This window comes from Zosterops lateralis, assembly GCF_965231275.1.
Source record: "Zosterops lateralis genome assembly, chromosome: 15".
Taxonomy (NCBI): Eukaryota; Metazoa; Chordata; class Aves; order Passeriformes; family Zosteropidae; genus Zosterops; species Zosterops lateralis.
Window position 1 is genome coordinate 7,626,450 of NC_139775.1, and position 16,046 is coordinate 7,642,495.

Here is a 16,046-nt window from a genome sequence, read left to right on the forward strand (position 1 = left end):
GTCTTTTTAGAGCACGCGTGTTTTGTGGCTGTGTTTTTGTTACCGCTTTTAGTTTGTGTTTTGGTCTATGCTTTCTTCAGATGGTGGATGTTGACAGTTGGTATATTAATAGGAAGATCTTCTTTACACGTTCACTAGATGTTATTTTGACCAAACAGACAGTTTAAGCATAATATATCAACTACTACCACTACGCTTAATTTTCTTTACTAAAAGCAGAAATAAAAAACTTATATCCTATATCCTTACTACAACGTTATTCATCATACAGCACACATCTTGCGAAAAGCCAACTTTATAATATACATTCATAACAGGCGGGCTCGCACACGGACCGATGGAAACTCGCTAACGGGTACCGCAGGGCAAACAGCCTGTCAGAACCGGCCACGGACAGCGGGTATTACGCAGGTTCCCAGGCACGAACACCCGCACTGGGGATTCTATTAATGACGCACTTGAATTCCCAGCCGTGCGGAGGGCGCGGCGCTCCCGCCCCGCCCCGCCCGCCCCCGTGACTGACCGCCCCGCCCGCCGCGCTGACTGACCGCCCCGCCCGCCCCCCTGACTGACTGATCGCCCCGCCCGCCGCCGCCACGGCCGCCGCCGTCGTGGCACGGGCCCGCTGCGCGCGTCCGGGGGACGGGCTGCCCGGCGGCCCCGCCCTTTTCCGCCCTCACTGCTCGCAACTTCCTGCCGGCGTCATCCCACAACTGCGCATCCTCCGCCGGGCCCGGGCGCTGAGGCTGACGGGGGCGCTCCGGCCTGGCCCGAGTGTGAGTAACAGTTGCCGCCACCAAAGAGCGAGCGCGGCGCGCGGAAGACCCGCCCACAGCGGGGGATTGTTGTGGTGACGTCAGGGGCGGGGGACGCGGGTGTCCCATTGGCTCGGGCTGGGCCGAGCGCCTGGCGCGGAACGGGTGGGGAGCGGCCCCGGTCCGGGCGGGCCATGGCCAGCACCGGCAGCCCCCTGGTGAGTCCGGGCGTGGGGGGCGGCCCGCGGGCCGGGCGGGCCGCGGCCGGCACCGGCAGCCCCCTGGTGAGTCCACCCGGGGCCGCGGCCCTGGGGGTGCTGGGGGAATAAGTAGGCCAGGGCGCCGGGGCCGGCCCTCGAGAGGTGGCCGCCCGTGCCCAGCGCTCTGACGGCGGCGGGGTCGCGGTGGGTTTTCGCGAACGGCGCCGCCTCCTGCGCCCGCTCGAACGGGGCGGGTAAACGGTCGGCGCCGGCCGCGGAGCCAGTCTTGTCTTCGCTGCTCGCGGTCTTTCTTCCGCCCCCCGCTCCTGGGTGGCCGCGGGCCTGGCGGGAGGGCCCCGTTCTCCCCCGTTGGTGGGAGGAGGTGAGGCCGATGGTGGAGGGGCCGCCCCGCGGCCTCTCGCGGACCTCAGTTTTCAGTTCCGGGTACGGGGCGTTGGCGTGGCTGTGCAGGGCCGTCTCCCGCCGGGAGAGCCGGCGTTGTTGTCCTGTGGGAGCTCTACCTGTCACTCTGTAATCGATTTCTTTTGTAGTAGGAACAAACGTGTGAGGAAGATCGTGAGGGTCACAGTAGGACGCCGTTTCAAACGCAGTTGTTTACGTTAGTCTGACAGCGTAAACTCGTTTTGTGTGCACTGACATATCTAGAAGATGGAGTTGTAGCTGGTATACAGACGTGGTAATGGTAAATCTTTTTTTCTGTGTAAGCTATACAGTTCAGTTAGTGTAGACATTTCCTCACGTAAAGAAAAATAATCACCAGCTTTCACTCATGTTGGCAAAACTACCCAGCAGTGATATGTTCTTTATCCTCGTGTGCATGCTGCTGTGCTTTTGGGTCTTGTGTTCTGTCAGCTGCAAGTTGCCAGGCTTCACTCTGCAGCATTTAAAACCTTTTCATCAGGTGGAACTGGCTGAGGAGGGTTTTCTGTGGAGAATGGCGCAGCTGTGTTATTCTTGACAGCCCATTTCAGTGTGCTCTCCTCTTCATGCTCGGTGATTTTTTTTAATGAGGGTGTTACACAGAATCATATTTATTGACTCAAGATGAGAAATACTGTATTAATAGCCCTGCAGAGTACATAAAATGCTACATCAAGGACTATGAGATAAACCAGTTTTTGGTTATTAAAGGAATTAGTTTTGCTTTCTTCCTAGTTGATACAGCTCTATAAAGCTGCTTCTTAGCATCAGAGATGACTTCTGTTTACTTGGACTCTTAAACAGAGAATATGCTTCTCTTTGTGTTTCTGCTCCTGCTTATTGCCCATCTTTTTCAGGGTTTTTTCTCAAAAATACTTGCATTTCTGTTCCTTTTCTATATACAATTTATGCCCTTGCCCATAAGAAAAACTTGCAGAGAGTGGAAAAATTAAGAATACAACTGATGACCATTTTGGCAAAAAATAGGCTGTTTTGTCAGGATAATTTTCTTAAAATTCATTCTTTTCCATTAAATTTAATATTTTCCTGGTCACAGTGTACTGACAGGCAGTACCAGATAGAGGTGGCCCGATCCAACAACCTCTTTGTAATTCAGATGATATGAAGTATGGGAAATCCAATATTTCTGAGACTGAGCAAGTTACTGTTAATGTTTATGTGGTGGAGTTAATGCCATAATGAGTTCTGTGATTATTGAATTGTCAATGCATAAGATGGGATTAAGGAGGGGAGTTTTGAATAGAGCACAGCTTTGAAAGAAACCTTCTAGCGATTCTCTGCCAGTTAATTTCTGTATTCTTGTATGCAGAGACAATTCCTAAAATGTTCCATTATTTTCTGAAGATGTGACATAAGGAGGGAGTTGTACTTCTAAGAAGGAAACTATTTTAGTGCTGCTTTAGTTGCAGATGCCAGTGTGGTCTTAGTTATTTGCTGTTAATGCTATTGTGAGTATATTTGGTCTAAAACTAAGTAGTGCCCTTCCTTTCAATATGAGGAGTCTGGAAGTATGGTAATGAACATCTTCATTTGCAGCAACATCTTCACTGGAATGTTTTACTGCACTAGCAATTACTAGATTCTACCAGTGTTCCTGACCTGATAAAGCTTAGTGTAGTCATTAATCTGGCTGAACAAAATTGCTGGCTTCTTTTTATTCCCCCAGTGGAACTAATGTGAACTACACATCTTTTCTCTCTTCAGAGGACTGGGCTCTCAGAGCTTACATAGAGTAAGTTTTGCATCTATGTTAAGAATTAGATTACAGTGTGTTGAGAGTTTTGTTTGTAGTTATTTGTAGGGGTAAAACTTCCAGATACGTATGTAGGGAAAACCCTTCAACCTTTTTTATTTAATGTTCTCTTCTTCTTGGCTTTCATCATAAAGCCATGACTAGTCTTTATCACTCATGTATGGGCTTTTAACTGGGATAAGTTTTCAGTAAATCCCTTACCAAAGCAGGCTGCAGGAGTAGAAAACAGTAGAAGACACAGATGTTGAGAAGGTGTACAAAGGTGGAAAAATCAGAAGAAGTTTTAAGAGGAGCAGTTTTGCATGGATTTATATTTCTAACATTAAAAGTTCTTAGAGCTAGTGGAAATTACACAGAATAATCTGAGTATAATAGTGATGTTCTACTAAACAATGATTCTACTGTGTGGGTGGGCTATTTTTTTAAACAATTTTTTTCCTTTGGATTATTGATCTATTACAGTCCCAGAAGGAAAGTCTGTTTCTTTTAGCTCTTGAAACTCTACAAGTAGATTACTGTACCTGGATATTGTAAGATACCCTGCAGGCTCAGGCTCATTGCTCTTTCCTAAAGCAGATCAGTTTGAAGGCAGCATTGCTGGAAAAACTTGGAAAGGGATGCTGACTACTGAAGTACTTGCAGGAATTTTTGTACAGAAGGCATGAAACCAGGGGCATAATCGCTTTGTTTTGGACTGAAAAATGTAGTAAACTGCCAAAGTAATAAAAATAAATTTGGTCTATGAATATATGAACTATTTTAGTAATATCTGTTTTTTAACAGTAAATTTGTACTATTTTTATATATATATATATATATATATATATGTATTTGTCTAGAAAAGCTATACAGATTGCTGTAGAACCTTTATGGCATTCAGAAAATATGCAAGTGACCTTAATTTAGAAAACACTATGTTTGAAAGATAAAATCCTTTTCCAAGTCCTCCTATTGGAGCTTTCCAAAGAATATGTATGATGTCAAGGAATTATTTTTTCTGATATTTCAAATGGAAAAAACTTTCTTTGCAAGTGGCCAACTTAGGTTATCTATATATAGCAAAGAAGGAAAAAAAGGGGAAGAAGCAGATTTTCCTCCCTTCCCACTTCCCTTTCTGCATCTTATTTGCAGGTAAGCTTGTGGAAACTTGCTGCAGTCTAAAGTGTCTGAAAGGACTGGAGACAAAATGCACAAAGCTAGTTAGCTATTTGGTCTAAAACCTTATTTTTCATGCCATAGGAATTCTACTCAAAATTGCCATGGGAAATAAGTGGTTTGCTGTGTGAGTAAATATTGAACTTGAGAATTGATTTCTGTTTTAAAAGACAAGCTGTAAATATTTCACTTGCAAATATTTTATAATTCTTTTTGGTGAAAAATCACGAGGATTAACTTGCTTAGCGCATTCTTCTGAAAAAAAAAAAAATACTAAATTCAATGTTTGTTTCTTTAGTAATCCCGCAGGAATTTACAGTTCTTGACTGTGCCATGAATCCTTTGTACATCCACTTGGTCTATACACTGGTGTGTCTGCTTCTGTGTTCTTCACTCCAAGCTGTTCTCTTTGCCTCCTACAGCTGCTAGCAAGGAGCTTGGCATAAGAAACCCTTTAGTGTTTGCTGGCCTGAGCTCCTATCTGTGCTGTGCAGTACCTGATTGTCAGTGAGCCTTGTGAGGTAGCGAGGTGCTATAGCCTGGGATCCACACTATTGCAGTCACAGATGGCTTTTGTTTTCTGGTGAGCTAGGCTAGATCTGTTTATGTTAAATGAATTCAAGTGGCTTGTTTACATTATAGCTATTTGGGCCATAGGCTCACTTTAGGTTCTTTGAGATTTGAGTGGTTTCCTGTTTCTGATTTATTTTGAAGCACTAGGCAGTGGAAGGAGGCCTTAAATAGTCTGCCTCTGAAGATGATTGGAACTTAAATGCTTTTCTTAGTGGTAGAGGAGGTTAGAGAGTAACTGGCTGATATGCAGGTTCTTTTAAATCCTTTCATTAGCTTTAATCCCTACCTGATTTCGGAACTAGAATCCTGGAAATCAGTGGCAAGAAATACCACTGTATGTAAGGTGGTCAAATTTAGAAAAAGGCATTTGCATAAACTAAAATTTTGGATCAGCATTGCTCGGTACATGAAAAATTGATTTCTCTAGAAACAACAACAGTCTTGTGGATAAAATACCTTTATTCCCTAAAGGTCAAAACAATCTAAGAATGTAGACGTGTTCCTTGCTCTTCCAAAGCATTGAGCCTCTTGACTATATTTTTGCTAATATAATATGAAGCTGGTATTGTCATTACTCACTTATGGATTAACTGTGTTATGGATTTATTGCACAAAGCAAGAAATGTCAGTAGACAAACAATACTTCTGTTTCCCACTGCTGTAGAGGTACTAGCCATTTTAGGTAAAATAGGATGTTTGAATAGGAGCTTGAAAGCTTCAAGCTTTCTCCTTCCATTAATTTGTACAGTCTTTAATCTTGAAATGTATTACCAGGACATGATTTTTAAAGCTTTTTTGTTGTCTTTTAAATTATGGTTATTTCTGTCAAGATATTTTGTTAAGAGATTTTTTGGAGGAAACAATTTCATGTAGTTCTTCAGTGAGTGCTTAGCTTTCAGCATTAGAGAGGTTTCGAATGACACTGGACATGAAGGTGAGCATAGTTGTTTTGGTGGGTTAGAGCCTAGACTTCTTTACTCAGTTAGCATAGCAGTCTATCTGGACAACAACAAAACCCCACTCCTTTTATGCAGCCAAATGTTTTTTAAATTTACATGATTAATTCATAAAAATGGTTTTTAAAGAACAGTTTTTTCATGTGGCAACTTCTGAGATCAAAAACTTCACTCTAGATAGATGTATGACTTCAGATTCTCTTGCAAAACAAATTTTTGTTAAAATAGTTTTTATAATTGAACTATAAGATTTTAAATGTTCATTTAAATGTAGTAGTTGATAACCATTCACGAACCTTGATCAAAGTATAGGTTTTGACAAATTATTTGGCTTCAGACTGTTCTGCTGACTGCAAATGTCAGTTTGTTCAAGATATGTGGTGTTAAAGGAGCTGTTTGTTGGCTTATATGCTAAATTTTAAGTTCCCTGCAGTAATCTTTTGCCTACCATTTGATGAGGCTTAAAAGAGTGCTGATGCAGCTCTATAAAACATAAATGCACACCACTGCTACACAAGATCACAAGATTGATGTTTAATGTTAATGCTTTTGAAATATCTACAAATAACTAATACGTGGAGTGGGGTTCGTTTACTGCAGTTTGAAGAAAATGACTTACTATTGTCTTCAAAGAAGTCTAGAAAAGAGCGTCCTGTTGTTTTGGGAAAGTATTTTTGCAACCTTGTATATTTTTTAATTCTTTTTTTTTTTTTTTTGAGAGAGAGAGAAGTCTTTGCTCTTATAAATAATGTTGAACTTCTGTCAAACTGAAAGTGTGAGCAGAGTACATGTCTTTAAACACCTCCCAATTACTGTGATGTTTTAATATGGCTGCATGTATTTTAGTGTCAAAGTTAACCTGTTAAGTGAATGAACAGTTGGCTAGCTGTGTGATACATTCAAAGTACTTTTGAGGCTTGGCTTACTGTGAGTTTTGTCCCATTCAGTACATGCTTGATTTTCCATTATAGTCAAAAGACAGTGTGATAGCATCTAGTGACCTTTTCTACTGAGTGTTTTTTCTCTCTAGGCAAGTATTTTAATTACTTAAAGGCAATAATAATGTTGGCAGATAGATGTATTGTTAAATTCTTGGTATTACCTGACAAATTTCTAAGCATATTCAAAGTGTCTATAAAGAGAAACTGGCATGCAGTTCAGTTTGATTAATCAGCACATTATTTCTCTCTTTACAGATACATGTACAATTGGTTAATAGAAAGAGGATGCTGTTGGTCACTTAGCAGAAAGTCTGACAATCCATTTTTAGACAGATATCCAGAGCAAAAATAGACATGAGCATATATAAGGTCTGGGAATTGATGTTTACTGCAGTTTATGAAAGCACACTGGCTATTGTTGCTCTGGGTTGTCTTCATTCAGGGCGCTTCATTCTGGTGCAACAACAGACAGAATTTATGAAAGGAAATAGGGATCACACAATAATGATTACACTTCCTGCAAACAGCTCCTATGTGGGAATGGTATTTATTGATGCAAACTGGACTGTGCTCTCTGCACTGAAATGTGAGACCTTTAGTTGGATTTTGTTACTCTGAATCAGTGGGTCTGTATCTTCAGTTTCTTGTACCTGAACTAAACTGCTTTTGCTTGCATTCTCCTTTTAGGTACTATGAGATATAGTTTGAGGACGTGTATTCAGGCCCATCTAAGTATCTGGCCTGATCAGTTGCTTTTTTTCTTTTGGAATAGGCTGGAACTCCCAGGGTGTGTTACACGGTAACCTTTGAACTGGACACTGTCACAACTAGGTATTGGGGAACATAGGGAACATTTTGATTGTGGGATATGAGATGGGAGGAGGTCAGTGGAAAAGCTGTGTGTGATATCTGTTAATTATCCCTTTATCCCTTCTGATGCTCATTTTCAGATATGACGTGCATCACATGTAGTTGGTGCATCTTTGTTAACCCTCTGAAACAGTGTGCCATGAAAAGAATATGTTAAATATAACTGTTTAGTTTTTATTTTTTTCACTTTAAAACTCTAGGTTGTCAATGTTTAAATTGTAAGCAATACAAAATAAATTTCAGTTTCAGAATTTTGGGCTTACATGACGAGGTCAAAACAGTTCAGGCCAAACCTATCTAACTTAAACTGCCTTTAGCAGAATCTTGGGTTGTGCCAATCTCCTAGCTTATAGTCTCATTAGCATTATTTATAATCAAAACAAATGTACCAGTTGGGGTTTAAAGGTCATGTTGCTTTGTGTAAAAAAATACTTGCTCTTACCAAGGTCTGGTTCCAAAAAAAATAGCCTTATAAGTAGTTAGATGGAAGAGGTTTTGTGGTCATGTCTGCCCTATGTCTTAATGCAGCTTGAGATTCTGTAAGTCAGCCTCAGTGTTATCAGACAGCTGAGAGGTCAGGAAAAGCTGACCATACAGATCTGTTTGTACAGAATCTGTTCATAGGGATTTTCTCTGTAGTAGATCTTGCTAGTAGAATTTCAGCAAAAGCACAGATATTCTCAGTTATCTTCAGTGTTCAACATCCTGTCAGTTAGTACAGAAGCAAAGAATACTGGAAGTTTTAGAAGCTTAGTCTCTAAAAGTATTTTTCAATGCAGTCAGTGTTGATAGAACGGTCTTCGCAAAGTAGTGTTGCAGATTTTATGGTGGGAAAAAGCCAGTGGAGATGAAGTTGTTGTTGTTGTGGTTGTAGTTGCTTTAGAGAAGTGTGGTATGTGTTTGATGCATTAACAGTTGTAGTGATAGTGCAGTTTTCAAAGTGCTGAATTGCAAAGGGAAAAGGTATGAGTCCTTTTAGGTGACCAGGAGGAAAGGAAAAATGTGATGCTGTCTAGTGTGCTTTCTGCATTGATTCCAGTTTACTTAAAGTTTATTTCTACTGTTTGCAGACAAGTGGGGAAAAGAACAGTATTAGTACTTATTTCATGTATTTCAAATAAAAATAATTCCGTTTCTAGTTACTTAGTGGAAACTACTTGATAAAGATTTTGAAATGACTCTTGATCTATAATGCCACATGCATTCAGTAGATTTGTTATTTTCTTCCTTGAAAGGTTTTCAAACTCAAGTATGTTGCACTAAGAATGAAACTACTTCTATATGAAAGTAAATGAAAAGGAGAATGCTTATGGGTTTGGGAAAGTAGTGTTAGAGACTAGTTTTTAAAGAGATAGAATTACTAGATCAGTGGTTATCAGTATGGTCCATGGTGACACATGACATGCCATAGGTAAGTCTGTTGTTACTATGTGAGGATCTGTGCTTTCACTGGCTTGCCAGCTGAGAAATGTTGATAATTGCTAGAAGGAGAGCATCCTCAAGCTTCTGAGTATTGCAGATGCAGTTTAGAACATTTTAAATTTCTGTTACTGACTTTATATCTCACTAAAAAAATGTCTGCATCTGGTAGAAGAACAATCTGAAGTCTGATTTTTACAAGAGTGATGGTACAGGGTTAGATCAGATAAGCTGGCCCGTATTCTATCTCTGGCATATGTGACAACCTATAAGTAGAGACATATACAGTTTCTGCAGACGTGTTTTTTGTAGCCTTTCAAAATAAAACTGAGAAGGTAAATAATACAGGACAAAATACTAAAGAAGAATATATGGAGTCTGGAAGGGCGATTGTAGGAATTACCTTTTTCTATAAACCTTGAGGTGCAGTATAACAGACCTAGTTGCATAGTTCTGTCATTTGTTAGGTAACTGATCCTTTTAATTCTATTGCATGTTCCTCTGTCCTTATTCCTAATCTTGACTTTCGTTTGAGAAAGTCAGGGGACTAATTGATGTTATACCCTGGCCGAAAATAACCTTCTCTTCCTACAAAGTCCTTTCCTCCTGTCACTTCCCTCAGGATTTTTCTATACTTGATATTCATTGTGACTTAGTTTCAGCTGCTGTGAAAAGAAACACCCTGCATCCAGCATCTTTTCCCCCCTTTCTCACAGTGCTTGCTGATGCTTTTGTGGTGGATTTTTTTCTTGCTTGTTTGCTTTTTCAAGGTGATCCTGCTAGCTGTGGAATCTAATTAGACCCCCCCCCCCCCCCCCGCAATACTTCTGCTTTATTTACCTGTAAAACCTAATCTGGTCATTTGTGACTGGAGCCAGTTCATCATTTAGATCCTGATATTTAGTCTGTGTGTATGTGGGTTTTATTTACTATGTTTCATTTAATGGGATGGTTTTTATACTGGCATCACTCTAGTTGCTGAGCACTCCTGCTTGTGTCAGTCTTGCTGCAGTCTTGATGGGAAAGGGTACAATCTGTTTTTAATTCTAGCTAGTGTGTCTTTAGACACGCTGCTGTCCGTGTAGTTGTCTGAAGGAAGGTTTGATAAATCTGGGATACGAAAATGCTGGGGACAATAGTCTGCAGAAGGTGTCAGCTAAAATATAAGTATATAAGGCATAAAAGGAACTGTGACCTACAGCACATACACTTTAATGTGTATATGCCTAATAATAGTATCAATTTTAGCATTAAATAAAGGCAACTGTGCTGCACAGAGCGCAGCCAACTGAGGAATCTCTTATTTGGAGCTTGATTCCTTCAGACCGTGTGCATGAGTGAGTGCCAGTCCAACTCCCTTCTAAGGTGGTTTCTGACAAAAATGCAGAAAACTGTTTGGAATTGAAATTCATGAGGTAAAACCCTTCTTTTTGTAAGAAGTAATTTTTAACTTGGTAACATGATGTACATTATAGACTTTCTGACATGGTTGTACAATACATCTGTTTTGAGACTAAGTGGCTCTCATTATGCCATAGTTTATGCTGGATGTATGTTAGAATACTGAGATTTAAAAAAAAAAAAAAAGTTTAGCCATGGTGTTAATTTTCTTAATTGTTTCCTCTGCTTACATACAAATTTTTTGTCAGCAGTAGTTTAGCAAAGCTCTCCTATTTGTTTGTGTTTTCTGGCCAGTTTCAAGTAAAACATCAGAAGCAGGCCCTGACAGACTAATTGAGGTGTATTACCAAAAGGAGTGGAAAGCAGCTTGGCAAGATTCCCTGATCTTAGAGAAAATTGATAAAAGGATACCAAATGACAATTTGCTTCGTATATTACATCAATCAGTTTTAGGAGTGTGTTTTCTTGTATTTGCTGTTTTCTGGGCTATATCTGTTCTTTTTGGTTTGCAATTAAGTTGTCTTTATGTGGCCATATGTGCAATTTAAGTAGTACAGTCTCCCTTGTTTTAAAAGGCCATGAGCCAAAGCATTCTTCAAAAAATGTTTTAGGTGTCACTGATTATTAAACCCTCCAGCTGATCTGCTTTTTTTATGTTATCTCTTTTCTTCTTGTCCTTCCCCAAATACTACCAGAGAAAGTGAAATTCCGAGTAAAAAATTAAGAAAGTCTCCTTTGTCTCCACTAAAGTTTTCATGTGTTCATTTAGAGTTCATTGTAACTTGGCTCTCTAACTAATGTTACTGGTAAATACAGGTGTTCATTGTATGACTAGAAATTTAATGTCAAGTTATTCATAAGAGAAGATACCATGAAATTTGATAACTTGGTATTAGAAGCATTTCTTTGCTTTAAAAAAAACATTCTTGAATTAAAGTGTTCAGATGTTTGACCTATGGGTATATGACAGCATGACCTAAATAGTTATTTATCAAATTGAAGCTGCCATTTCCAAAATAAATGGTTATATTCCCTCCTAAAGAGATTTTTAATGATAACCCTTTCAAAGAAGAATTTTTATGATCCTTGTATGGAAATAAAGTGCAACTGTGCGTGGTAATTATGTCAGGTATGGGAATAATAGTTAAATTTCTCTTTTTAGTATGATGCTGTTCCAATGCAATCAAGTGTGGTGTTATGCTCCTGTTCATCCCCTTCGATGGTGAGGAACCAAGCAGATTCCAGCACTCCATCTGTCATTTCCACTTGTGGCAGCAGACAGGGATCTAACATGGAGGACACAGCACCTGAATCAAGATCTAATTCAAACTCCTTGCAGCAACATACGGGACAGCAGCCTCCACAGCCTCGAAAGAAACGACCTGATGACTTCAAATTTGGGAAAATTCTGGGTGAAGGATCTTTTTCAACGGTAACTTTATTTTTTATAAGAAGTGACAGATATCTTAGATAAACATGCAAATTTGTTGTGTAAGACTGATGAGGTTGAAACGTGGAGAAAACAGCTTGAAGAGGAAATGAACAGGACATAATGGATTTAAGCTTAACTATTAAAATTAAGTGTCCCCCTAAATATGGGTGGTGATTTTCTTTTTTTTAATCTGCTTTTAAATTGATAAGTCCTGTTGTATCCCAATGACTTGATGCTTGGATGCTCAGTCAACATTGCTTTCTAATGTAAGTGTGATAGCTATAATAGTCTATGTAAAAAGTTTGATATAAAAGCTTGGAACTGGTCTAGGAGCTTGTCCTGTCTATGGCAGGATGTCCTGTCTGTGGCAGGAGGTGCTGCCAGATGCTTTCAAAAGAAAAAACACTGATACTTCTCCAATATTCTTTCTCAGCCTATGGTCCTTGAGGACTTAGTGAGTCGCAGTCAATATGTTTCTGTTCAGTAGCCTTAAATGGTTTGTTTCTCACATTCACAGCATTGCACAAAAATTAATTATTTAAGTGTTGCCTTAATGAATCCATGAAGCAGTAATACTTCAGTTTGATGGTTCAGTAGTTTCCCAGTTGTAAGACAATAATATTTCTGTATCTTTTTTGTATATGTGTTGTATACAATTTTTGGTTGTAGGTCTCTAAATGTTGGGGTTTCAGTACAGTCCACCGTAGTGTTTAGGATGCAGGCCAAGAATAATTTGTGTTCAAACACATAGTTTGCATAACTTGCAGGTTTCCCTAAAGAATCCAAGAGAGTTGTTGTGGTTTGGGTATACCGGGACACTTTGCTTCAGCAATACACTTTTTGTTTCTGAAAGTTAATGCCATGTTCCATGTAGGTAGAGAAATTCATAGGGCTTAGCCCAGACTCTGAATACAGTGCTCTGCTGCCCTGGTACGCAGCACAAGCCTCTGATGTATCAACTTCAGAGCATTTGATCTGTGGGGCATGTACCTTTATGTTGTTATCAAAATATCTTGTTAAAAAGCATATGATTTGTTCATATTTAACATGGTTGTAGACTCAGAGGTCTGACTGTGCTCCCCAAGATCCTCACCAATATTGTAACTGAGAAGTGTTTATCTCAGAAAGCAGGGGCCTTCATATTACCATATATCCAATGATAGCTTCAGATTAAAAAATACTTTCTTCAAGGTCATAATGAATATATTCTATTTTCTTGGACTTTTATTAAGCTACAAACTCTTACCTAGTGCCAGGGCTGGGTTTTTAAATTCAGCAGAGATACACATGGTATGGCTTCAGGGTTTTTCTTTAGAGCACTCTCCAGTTTTGTGGGATCTTCTTCTGCAGCTGCAACTTCTTGGATCCATGCCTGGTATGAACAGACACACAAATGCAGGGTCTTCTACTTGTTGTTCCATTCTTTTAAACTAATGAGAATCTCCTTGGTTTGTAGACAGCTTCAAGCTTCTTTCAGAATAATATCTGTTATGTGGTGAAAAAATTACAATTTTCATGATTAAGGAGGCATGTTGTGTAGCTCACCTCCTTCTGTATAGTGGGTACATATATATTCTATCTTGGTTTTGTCTCCACCTATAAATGAGGTCTTTCTTAAAAACAGGAGCTCTAAGAAAATATGATTGTCTGACCAAAACCAGTTCTTAAATGCAGCTTTAATCTCTAGCGGCCTAAAGTATTTGTTCAAATTTAGAATGAGGCTTGGTCAAGATATATGCCAGGTATCTTGGCAGTTATTTCTGCTTTGTAGCTTCTGAGGGTTCTCTGCTCTACCTGTCTCCCCTTCCTTCAATTTGAGATGTTTAACTACATTTCTTGCCTTGCTGTTGTCTGAATTTACAACTTACACATTCACAGTTCTGGGAATGCTTTTGTTTTTCTGTTAGTTTTACAGCTTTTTTTTTTAACTATCCAGCTAATTCTTATTTCTTTCTATAGAATTTACATTCCATATTAATATTACTTCTTCCCATAGGGTGGATAAGATTCAGATTTTAGCAAGGGGTTGAAATGGATATAAACTTAAAATCAGAAAAACAGGGAACTGTATTTGTCTATTGTTACAAGGTTATTGCTTGCATTCGTGCCGAGAGGACTTTTCAGATTGTCTTTAAAATTGCCTTTTATAAAGTTCTTTCTTGAAAAGCCTTGTGTTCCTACAAAGCTTTTCGCCTTAAAAATGTAAATCTACTTGCCTGAAATTTCATCCCTTGCTTCTACTAATGGGAAATTTTCTGTTTCTTTTATTTAAATCTTTTTCTTAACAAATTGGAAGTAGTTGAAAGTTCTTTCTCACTTCTTTTGCTGGCTCAGATGAATTTCTCTTTCAATCTTTGCCATCTGTATTAAGGAAAGTACTATGACAATTATTTTTGAGTGTTCCTCAGCATAATTGTTGTTTTTTGTTCCCCCCTTTAAGAAAATTTGGCAGTTTACTTTGACTTACATTACAATTTTCAGATTTCTTCTGGAAAAAAATAATCTGGTATTTACACTCATACATGTGTAAGTTTTTTGGCAAAACAAACATTGCTCTGCTCAACCGAGTTTCTGCAGAAGTCTTGCTGAAGCCAGCATAATATGAACACATTGAATATTTTGCTGTGTTCCAAATACCTATTGGAAGTTCAATATTAGTGTATGTGTTTAGTGGCAAGTTACAATATATTTTCTTTCCTCTGGCAACAGGTTGTCTTGGCTCGAGAATTGGCAAGTTCTAGAGAATATGCCAGTAAGTATTGACTCCTTTAATGTTAGCTTTTTGAAAATACAGTATCAATGTAGTCCAGTTACAAAGCACCTGTTGAAGGAACAGAATTAATGGTTTCATGTTAATTATATGTAACCAAAAAACTCCGAAACAAGATGGGCTTCATTTACTTGTACCTCTTGCATTTTTACTCTCTCTTTTTTCATTAAGTTAAAATTCTAGAAAAACGTCATATCATAAAAGAGAACAAGGTACCATATGTGACACGAGAGAGAGACGTAATGTCCCGTCTGGATCACCCTTTTTTCGTGAAACTCTACTTCACCTTTCAGGATGATGAAAAGCTATGTATCCTTTGCATATTAAAACTTGCAGTAACACTTTATTAAGAGTAACGGTGCCCAGTTTTGGTTCCTTGAAAAAGGGTCTAACAGAAAAGATGGAAATAACTTGAGGTGTTTAAAATATCCTAATGTATGTGATGCAATTTTTGTAGTGATGCTTTTAACAGAAATTAAGCAGATCAAATGAGTGGGTCCTCCCAAAGAGAAGAGGAGGCGTCCTGTGGGACAGGGGGAGCAACTAAAATTGTCTTTGTGGTAAATGTTGGAGGGTGACTTGTAACAATCCAAGTTTAAAATAATTTAAAATTTCTAAATCAGAGGAGTGCATGAGAAGTGTTTTATTCCTGATGTGTGTGTATGTGTGTGTTTATCTATCTCTCTGTAGTAAAACACAGTAATTCCTGCATTTAAAATAGGGGTAGCCAGCTATATTTCCTACTAGTTTAATTTCTACAATTAGAGCTATTATTATTATTTTTAATGTAAAGATGAAGGTGCTTATAGAATAATCTGATTCCTCTGTTTGGGCTACTGTTTCCTCAGCTCCCTCTAGCAGTAATGGCAAATTGCACTTACATCCTGGAAGCTCATTGCTTGGCAGTTGGTTTTGGTTTTCTTTTTAATCTTGCAAAGACCATGTTAATTATGTGAATTTCCTCTTAAACCTCCTGCTTGGAATTGGCTGTGCCAAGCATGAAGATATAGATCAGTCTAGGGTCAGTAGTAAGTAGTTTTCTGGTTTTCCCAGAGGCTGCTAATAGTGCTGGCAAGCCCTATATATCATACAGTGTGGCTCACAGGGCCTCTTTTGTAGTGCAAACACTTGCTCTGGTACTTTCCAGGTGATGGGACAATTTTTAACTTCTATCAGTTATTACTGTAAATAACTCTCTTTGAGGGCAATTATGTATGTCATTTAAATTAATTAGTCAGGTCAGTCCCTGGAAAAACTACAGTTAACCCTTTATGTAGTTTTTGCTATGCTAAGAAATTTGGACTCATGTCCTAGGTTGTTAATATATTTAAGAAATTATTTGGGATTGCTACTTGTAAA

At 39.0% G+C, this 16,046-nt stretch overlaps 1 protein-coding gene across 4 annotated transcripts in view; it reads left to right on the plus strand.

Moving 5' to 3' along the window:
* Positions 1-790: 790 nt before the first annotated feature.
* The window catches only part of PDPK1 (3-phosphoinositide dependent protein kinase 1), a gene marked incomplete at its 5' end in the record, with an annotated part of 59,890 nt that continues 44,634 nt past the window's right edge, over positions 791-16,046 (plus strand). For 2 of the 4 annotated variants that reach the window (XM_083872828.1, XM_083872825.1), the window contains 4 exons: positions 791-973; positions 11,648-11,917; positions 14,627-14,669; positions 14,859-14,996. In XM_083872828.1, the coding sequence (XP_083728954.1) occupies positions 950-973; positions 11,648-11,917; positions 14,627-14,669; positions 14,859-14,996 (475 nt within the window). Of the gene's footprint in view, positions 1,040-1,506; positions 1,659-11,647; positions 11,918-14,626; positions 14,670-14,858; positions 14,997-16,046 lie in introns of all 4 variants that reach the window. The other 2 variants (XM_083872826.1, XM_083872824.1) reach the window with 2 other exon arrangements.